General features: G+C 32.8%; 1 protein-coding gene across 6 annotated transcripts in view; it reads left to right on the forward strand.

Moving 5' to 3' along the window:
• Positions 1 to 8,318, forward strand: part of LNPK (lunapark, ER junction formation factor) — a 68,731-nt gene extending 60,413 nt beyond the window's left edge. For 3 of the 6 annotated variants that reach the window (XM_035304479.3, XM_035304478.3, XM_035304480.3), the window contains exon 13: positions 7,217 to 8,318. In XM_035304479.3, the coding sequence (XP_035160370.1) occupies positions 7,217 to 7,476 (260 nt within the window). In that variant the 3' untranslated portion in view covers positions 7,477 to 8,318. Of the gene's footprint in view, positions 1 to 1,369; positions 1,453 to 1,626; positions 3,000 to 7,216 lie in introns of those variants that run through there. The other 3 variants (XM_035304481.3, XM_008998666.5, XM_008998664.5) reach the window with 3 other exon arrangements.
• The last annotated feature ends 1,707 nt before the right edge of the window (positions 8,319 to 10,025 follow it).

The following is a 10,025-nucleotide window of genomic DNA, read 5'->3' on the forward strand; positions in this document are numbered from 1 at the left end:
TGATAAGCAACATCTAGCATCAGCTAGTTAAACATTCTTTATGGAGTGACCGTTTCTAAAAACCGTTGGGAGATTTGATTAGTAATATTTTCATGGGATAATTTTTTCAATTTATCTGAATGAAACAGATTATTGGAATTATGAAACAACTACTCAAAGGATAAAATATAAGATTTGTGATTAACATTGATAAAATAGGTTTGTATCTACCACATGAATTGGTAGATATTACCAGGAAGCAGGAAACTTTGGAATTATAACATTATCCTTGCATTTTTTTGGATGACTGTATCAGTAGGACTGATATTTCATTGAAACAGACAATTTATAAAGGTTCACAAGATTAACATTGCCTTTGACATAAAAATCAACTTTATTTTAGAGAAACAGAATATATCAGAATTTATTGGGTTTTAGAATTCATCTCACAATTCTGTTTTAGGAATTCTTGAGGAGGTTTCATGAAAAAATGGAAAAGATTAGGTGGGAGATTTGACTATTGCCAGCTCTTTCTTACTACAGCATTAATATTTGGTTAGGAGCTCTTTGTTAATCAGCTCTGAATTATAAAGCTTGCCAAAATTATGAGCTAGGCTATAATATTTTGGTGCTATGTGTGATATAGAAAAAATATGCATATTAGAAGTTTAGTTCCCATAATTTATTTATCAGTCAAGATTCTTTTTAATTTCTAGTAATTATAATTTATATATACTTGATATCTTCTTCATAAAAACATTGAGTACTGTAAAAGTTGCTTTAATTGAAAACATGATATGAAGCAGTGAATTTTCAGATATCAGAAATTTAGTATGGGATTTGAGTATCTATGTATTTTTTTTAACTTTGAAGAGTGAACCTAAAATGCTTGTGTTGAATTGGGCTTGGCTTTTGGCTTACTAACAAATATTGAAACGAATTTGAATACAGATAGCTGTGAGAGAGGCCTGTATACTTTCAACACTGAATGAATGCATTCATCTTCTCCAAGTCTGCAGCATCAACTCCAAACAGAATGACAATTTTTTTCTTTTGCTTAAGTCGTGCCCTGAGCTGCATGCAGTCACATGCAAACCACCTGCCTTACCATTGCAGCCTCTTGGAACTGAAAATTAAAGGATTTCATACTGAAGATGCCTAGAGGAAAATCTGAAGTCATTTCTATCACTAGTCCTGTTTAGAGAAGCTAAAGTGAATATTTGAAAGATAATAGTTGGGACAAAAAAAAAAAAATAGACAAGACAAGAAAAAACAGACAACAGAGTGAAAATCTTGATAATGAGTCCCATATTTTATATCTTCTGCTAAGATCAAGGTGGATAGTTAGCAAACAACACCCAGCTATACCTTTCCTTCTCATCTAATCTAGGAGGAGCAATACCCCAGATGTCTCATTTTCTGTCTGAAATCTCTGGAAAGAAGTCTTACTGGCTCAAACTCAACCCAAATAAGGTAATGTTATTAGGTGAAGACAAAACTTGAGGCAGAGTTTGATAACTCCATAATGCTAAAAACTGAAGCAACAATTCCATTTGGTTAAGATAGTTTCTAGAATAATAACTTTCATACTTCTCTTTGGATTCATCAAAGTGGCCATAAGCATCTTTTTCTTCTTTGACTTTCCAGAAGACTGAAACTTTTCTGAAGACTTCTAACTCAACACTATGACACACAGTTATCAATTCCAAGCTGGCTTCCTTTGTAAACAACTAGAAGTATTTCTTATGAACAGATGAAACTGCATTTGTTTTGAACACTGGTGGCTTATGATTATATTGAACTATTAATTAAAACCATACCATCTCAATCATCTACTCTTTGCTAACAGCCAGTGTTTTAGATTTCTGATTTCTAAATGATATAGATACTTGAGGTCTGAAGAAAAACTCTGCTTTAATTCTTATATTATTAAAAGTACTGAAGTGGCTCCTTGATAGCAACAGAGATTGTAGAGATTAAGTTATTGAAGTTACAGATAGAACCAAAAGATAACTTTCTTCCATCTGAACTTTTCCTTAAACAGATACCAGTAACCGTTTTTATGAACAATCAAGAATTAATAGAAGAAATATATATTTTTCAATCTGTGATATAAGGATTTTGAAATTAAGTTTTGCCTGGATTCTGATATTGGAAGATTTTGCATTTAGGATGAGGCACAAAGCTGTTAAAATTTCTGGACCGCTCTTTAGAAAAACTTACAGAATCTTGGAAAGTTTTCATCAAAGGAGGAGACCTAGAAGAAATTTCTCCCATTAATTTCTTACCTGAATACCTAGAATATTTTTTTTTCTGGAATTTTACATCCAGATGCCTTGGTAATAGATTATTAAAGAAATAACGAGAAATTGGGTATATAGATTGTCTTTTTGAGGACATACTAAATATGATATGCCAAGAAATGAATTGCTTTTAGGTTCCTTAGTTTCTTTTATGGTTAAATAAATAGCACCATAATACTTGATTCTCTGCTAATTCACATTAAAGTGGTTTATCAGTTTTACCTTTTTTAGAAAATGTACTTTCTAAATACTGATATATAGGATCCTTTTTATGATATGTGATAATCATTGGAGTTCTAGGTTTCTACATTGTTAGTATTCTAGTGCAGTGATTTTTTTGACTACCATGTTTAAAAAATGTTAATGTTGATATTGTGTTTTTGTTGCTCAGTTGTGTTTGTCTAGGTTTCATGCAATAATTTCAGTAGAATACAGTTTTTCTCCAATTAGAAATAACTTCCTAATAATAAAACTCATGGTATCTAATCAATACTATCAAAAATAGCAAGCAAAATTTATATAAGGTGAAATTATAATGTAATTTTAGTCCTTCCCTTTCTTTTATATAAAATACTGTTACCATTAGATTGTGCTGAACAAGGGAAAATTCTGTGTTTAATATTTTTGTTATGATGCACCAGAAAATTAAACTATTTGGTAATGTAAATTTTGTTGAATTCCATGTATTTACCAAATCCATTAAATAATGTTCTTATACCTTTGTTTATATTTACTTATGTGCTACTTTCTCAAGATAAAAACTTGCTTATAGTATGTTTTTGAATGTTCATTTTAGACATAGAGATCATTTGGTCTTCTGACTCCCTTTTCTAAAACACCTTCACTTAGTAGTATAGTTTTTGATCATTGCCTAATAAACTCTTAGCCAGGCATAGTGGCTTACCCCTGTGATCCCAGCACTTTGGGAGGATCACGAGGTCAGGAATTTGAGACCAGCCTGGCCAATATGGTGAAATCTTGTCTCTACTAAGAAATACAAAAATGAGCCGGGCGTGGTGGCACACACCTGTAGTCCCAGCTACATGGGAGGCTGAGGCAGGAGAATTGCTTGAACCTGGGTGGTGGAGGATGCAGTGAGTGGAGATTGTACCACTGCACTCCAGCCTGGGCAACAGAGTGAGACTCTGTCTCAAAAACAAAACAAAACAAAACAAAAAACTCCTGTCTAATTGATTTGTTCAGAAATGGTAAATAATTAATGATATTCTATGTGTTGAATACTAACGATTTTCTTATGAGTGGTTATAATTTAATTGAATTTTATATATTGAGTCATTTGGTAAGTTTGTAGCCTACATATATACTGGGCACTGATGTGTTAGCAAGGCAAAATTTTTATGTGTTAGCAAGGCAAAATTTTTATGTGTTAGTAAGGCAAAAATTTATGAAGTTGTTTTGCTAGACTATTATTTAATTTTCTTAAAAAATTGTTCTTTCAAGAACTAGAGTAAAAACCTAAATATGATATTCTTACATGTTTTTACATGCATGTAGTTTATAGGTAAGGCAGTGATATTCCTTATATAATTATGCTGTTTTATGAGTTTCAGTTTTCTAGCTGAGTTTAGACTATGCCCAAACAACTGGAAGCCAATTGTTACTATTTGGTTTAAAAAAAAAACTCTCTTAAGAATATTGAGGCTGGGGTGGGCTGATGGCAGGAGTGGGGAAAGAAAGAAATTGCATAGATTATTTTTTGTTTTATCACATTGTGGTTTATTGTTTTCTTGGCATTATAGATGCCAGAGTGAATTTTAAATTTTTTCTTATAGATGGAATTAGGTTATTCAGGTAATTGTTTCATATCTTTGTCTTGCACTGGGCCATACAGTGAAGAGTAGGGTTCTTTAATTAGTGTGAACACAAAGCCTGGTTTCTCTTATAGTATTTTATGCCCAAATATTAACATCTTCAGAAATATATTTGTTCCAACAAGCTGTTTTAAACTACAACTTCATGGAAGAAATTTGCTGTTTTTGTTAGAATAGGCAAATGATATGCTTCCATAGAAATGAAAAAAGCACGTTTGTTATACATTAATCTTCTTATAAAGCTTTGTGGTTATTAAATTGATATGTAATTATCTGTTAATCTTTTACACTTAATTATTTAGATCTTGTTTGATGACTTCTTACAAAATGGCATTGGCATCCAAACATCAATTAACTATCTTATTTAGACTGGCTGATGTCTACATTGTGTCATGTCACATACCAATTTTTTGTAGTCTTACTGCTATTAAAAAATTGCTTTTTTGCAAATTAACCCAGGAGAAGAAAAGTAATCATTAATAGGCTCTTTGATTATTTTCAATCTCCACCCATCATTTCATCAGTTTTGTAATCTTTCACATATTCTCTGAAATATAATAGTGACTGGAAAACTTTGTGTATCATGTTGTTTTCTGATTATGATAGCACATGGTGTTTCTTTGAATTCTTGTGTTGCAGACATTTAAAAATTTCAGGATTGTAGTTCTCCTCCTTGCATTAACCACTTCTTTATGGCCCCAGAATTTGTATATTAAATTAGCTTTGACTAGTAAAGTTTATTTTTGAAAATAGTAACATCACAAAACTTTAATATGACAAGCCTTGAATTTTGATACCTCTCCTGTTTCAATACAGTATTGAGGCAATCTGTCAGACAGAATATGACAAACTATGTGGGCCTGTTTTCACTTAAACATGTTTATTGGTGAGTTACATCCTGGATTCTGAGCTTTTTATTTTTTCATTTCTTGTGGCTTTATTGGTTTGTTTCAGAAGTACTAAACTATAAGAAATTGTGAAGTTCTTGCCAAGTAAATATTGCTGTATGGCCAGAGAGTTATGGAAAACCATGACTCTTTAAATTCTATCTTGGATAAATTCTGTGAGGGTAGTATTACAAATGATTGGTGACTCCTGAAGTTTTCCACAAATAACTTGTTTGCTCCTGTAGCAGAAATGATTTGTAGTTGCCTGTAGTTTCATTTGCCCTTTCTGCTTTTCCTTTCTGCTCTGGAACATTGAAATAACAAAATTCGAGTGACTTACTGATTTTCTAACTTGGATTTTTGTAAGATTCCAAGGGTGTAGCAATGCCACTTTAAGTTCCATATTAAGATACAAATAAGATTTTTAAAAACGAAATTTGGTACAAATTAATTTATGGACTTTTTTTTGCTACTTTTTGTGATTATAGGAATGTTTCATGTAGGAAAACATCATTAAGTTTTACTATAATTTAATAACTAAAATGTTTTTAATTGTGGAATTTGGGCCGTTATTCTGCATATAAAAAGGAGGAAGGTGGTTATAATTAATTATATAAGCCAGAGTCCAAGATACCTCTATACCTCTTTGAAGAAATTCTTCTTTTTTTTTTTTTTTTTTTTTTTTTTTTGAGACAGAGTTTCGCGTTTGTTACTCAGGCTGGAGTGCGGTGGCGTGATCTCGGCTCACTGCAACCTCCGCCTCCTGGGTTCAGGCAGTTCTCCTGCCTCAGCCTCCTGAGTAGCTGGGATTACAGGCACGCGCCACCATGCCCAGCTAATTTTTTGTATTTTTAGTAGAGACGGGGTTTCACCATGTTGACCAGGATGGTCTCGATCTCTTGACCTCGTAATTCTTTTAAAATATTTTAAAAGTATTGTCATAGAGTATGTGAGATATAGATAATTTGTATTTATTAAAACTGGTATGGTAAAACCATGGATTTCTAAGACTTCCATATTAACACATGTGCATATAACACATAATTTATTTGTAAAACAATTTTATTTATTTAGCAAAACTGGCCTGTATTATACAAGAAACTTAATTAGAACTTTTCACTAGGACTGGCCTTCCCTCCAGATTTTTTGAATCAGTAACATTTGTAGTATATCATAAGCAATCACCTGTGAGAGTAGAAAAATCTGTTTTTTTTTTCCCGTAACTGATGTGGTTTAGCCATATTTCTCCTAGCAAAAATATTAATTGCTATTTTTTACAAAAATAAATACCTTAAAGCTGGATTTTTATCTGTAATGTAGAAATACGTGTCCCAAAGGTTGTCTGCTCCAGTTATTCCCTCCCCTATCCTGTTCTTTAAAGAATTAAAGGCAGTTTATTTAATACAATTGTTATATTATTAAGGGATTTGAATTCAATCATACTTAAAAAGAGTTAGAGGTTAAAAGGAGTAAATTTTCATGTAGGGACTAGTACCCTTACTTAGCTTCTGCTATGGAGGTGGGGTTGAAAGACCCTTCTCTTTCTCTCCCTAGCATGCTAGGTATGTAGCACATTCTGACCCAGAGGTTAAATACCGAGGACTTGTTTCTTGCAGAGGGATGAGGAGAGAGACTTGTCATGCCTTTGAAAAAGGTAGACCCTGACTTCCCGGTTTTTGGATAATAGAGTCGTACATCAGTGTAGGAAAGCACCATCCACCCACACCCACACATAAAAGTACACATTTACACATTGCTCACAGGGTTGCCTGGACACAAGGGAAACAATTTCTTCAGGAAACAATCTGGACATTAATACATTTGCATTGTTTGCTGGACTGTGGTATTATAGCACATAATTCTTTTGGGACTATGATTTTTGGACATTCAACTTTCAGATGTGTCTTTAGGAACTTACTTTTTATGAAAATATGGGACATTAGAAAATGTATGTTTATGGGTTTGTCTAAGTTATTTTTTTTCTTCAATCATACTGTAAAGGGAGTTAGGTACTTATTTTAAAAGATTTTAAGGATAGTGTTAGACAACTGTATGATTTCTCTCTCTCTCTCTCTCTCTCTCTCTCTCTCTCTCTCTCTCTCTGTGTGTGTGTGTGTGTGTGTGTGTGTGTGTGTGTGTGTGTATCTTTTGCTTGCCTTATTTAGCAGTTTTAACATTTGGGTATTCCTAAAGTCTTGAATCTTTATCTTTTCAGAATCTTTAGAACAAGATGTTCTTGGTAATAGTACAGAGCAGACAGATGACAAAATACCAGCTACAGAACAGACAAACCAAGTGATTGAAAAAGCATCTGACTCAGAGGAGCCAGAGGAGAAAGAAGAGACTGAGAATGAGGAAGCCTCAGTGATTGAAGAGAAAGAAGAGACTGAGAATGAGGAAGCCAACTCCACAGTTCCCAGAGTTGATTCTATTCCTGATCCTGAACTAAGTGGAGAGTCTTTGACAGCAGAGTAGTAAATGCTTCCACGTGCCTTCAACTGGATATTTATAGTCTTATTGATGTCAGTTATTGCTTTTTCGGTGGTACTTTCTTTTCTTGCCTGTCTAAGGGTATGCTTGTGTATCATTTGAATTCAGATTGCCTAGCTATTTGAACATCGCAAAGTTATATATACTAGGTATTAAAATTAAAAGCAAGTGATATCACTGAAGTAAGATCCTTTTGAATGTACAAAGACTCACACTATAGAGACAGCTTTTAGATATTTTTTGTCTATTCTCAAAGTAAACAAACATGATTGCATTTTGTTTTCTGTATGTATAACCTGTAAATATCCATCTTGGCATAGGAAGAACTTTGGTTAAGAGCAAGTTCTCTAATTGTGTTTGTTTTAAGGAATGAAACTCAGTTAAGATTTTGACTACTTCATTATTAAAAATTGGTAGAAGTTTAGCTCCTGAGATATTTACAACTGGGGGAAATGTCTACTTAGGTGTTTACATTGAGTGGTATGAAAGTTGTAGTTATTACTACATAGTCACTGGTACGAATTCTCAATAAGAATGCAATGGAACAGTTAAGTAAAACTGTAACTATGTAGGCACTGGTACGAATTCTCAATGAGAATGCAATTAAACAGTCAAGTGCAGTGTTTTTCATGTCTTTAAACTGGGCTAACGGCACGTGATGTATGTGATTAGTTTATATTTACACATTAGCCTATAGGAAATATTTCTGCACTTGACTGTACTTGAATTCTGAGCATTATTTATACAAGTAAAATGATGATATATATAAGTGAATTTTGTGCTCTTGTTTATATTTTATTAAGGAAAATAAAAAAAATCTGGCATCAGTTTCATTTTGTTAAATATCTAGTCTTCTTCAAACAGTATCTTGGTGGGTGACTTGGCTACCTGAAAAATCTTAGGAGGAAGAGCTCACAATACAATACATCTGTAGATTCTGCTTAGAGCAAATTATGATACTTTTATTCAGACTCGTTTTCCTTCTGGTTAAGAGAAATAGTGACATTTAGAGGTTCTAATCAGAAGTTAGGTTTTTCTGATTCAGGAACATCTTAGGCCAGCCATTTGTAATTTTTAACTTTGAGAAACAAGTTTTGTGAGAATAGATAGTGAGTTGCTGGTAGTTAATTGAATTTAATATTTGTATTAAGGATTAACTGGAAAAAAATTGGACTCAGTGGTAATTCTTGGACCTTAAATACAGTGTGATTATCTGTTATGGCCTCCTTTTATCTCTCTCCTCCAATATTAAAAAAAAAAGAAATCAAGTTATTATGCTGAAGGCAAAAATATACCTGTATAAAAATGGTGCATCTGGCTAATGTTTCTTTATACACAGTTTCTTAAAAACTGAACAAAATATTTTTATCATTTAAAAATCTATTTTTATGATATAATATCTCCTATCTGACTTTTTTTTTTTTCGAAGGAACTCAATCTGTTAACAGTCTGGGACATCTTGGTATAGTAACCAGAGTTTTTGAGCCTACTGTACTGGGCTTAAATTCCACTACTGTAGTCTTGGGCAAGTCACCTAACCTCACTGAGATTATTTTTTTCATCTGTAAAATGGGAAGAATTATATTTATTTTTGAGAGGTATTGGGATAATTAAAAATAATTTAATGTGCCTAGCACCCTACCTGATGATGGCATTTATTATTATTGATGCCTTTAAAATATGGAAGGACCATAAGTTTTTCCTCTTGCAGATGAGGAAATTAAAAAGGAATACAAATGTGTAATTCAGCTGCTCAGATTCAAGCCAATGTTTTCTGTATCAACTTTCCTTTAGTGTATGTATGTATATAAATACATAGATTAAGGAAATAGGAAACTGAAACTATAGAATATAATCTTTTTTAAGGTGATGAATTTCATCAGGTTTTTTGTATGTTATTGACCCATACACATTTTAGCAACATCTCACTTAGTCATGTTGTTATAAAACATTCAAACTCTGATATACATTGCTTGAAAATGAGTGAGTACCTTAGAGACATTTGATGGACTCAAACAGATACTATGACAAATATCTTTGAAAGAAATATGGAGGAAGGTTAGATGGGGATTAGTAAAATTAATGCAATAGGTAACATGTTTGTAACCATGTAGTATTTTTTAAGATAGAAAAGCTTATTCTGATATTATTTTAATAAACAGTTAATGGTTGAAACAGTAGTAAAATGTCCTATTTCTGATTATTAAGATTAGTATAATGAGGAAAGCCAAACTGTTAATTACTATTAGCTAGAGTGATCTTAGCTTCATTGATTACAGATGCTCAATGGGTCATGATCTAAACTCTTCTATGTTGTGAGCATGATCTACAAACATGGTCTAACTTCTCTCTCTCCATCTTTCCTTCATCATTGTGCCATAGCCATATGGAACTCCTTTCAGTTCTCTGACCATGCCCTTTTCTGCCTCAGATTTCAGCTTACATTTTTCTACCTCAGAGAGATGCCTTCCGAAACTCCCACCTAAAACTGGCCTTTTCCTTTTACTCTCTTATCATGGTACTCTCTGCTGACC

The sequence above is a fragment of the Callithrix jacchus genome, chromosome 6 (genome assembly GCF_049354715.1).
Source record: "Callithrix jacchus isolate 240 chromosome 6, calJac240_pri, whole genome shotgun sequence".
Taxonomy (NCBI): domain Eukaryota; kingdom Metazoa; phylum Chordata; class Mammalia; order Primates; family Cebidae; genus Callithrix; species Callithrix jacchus.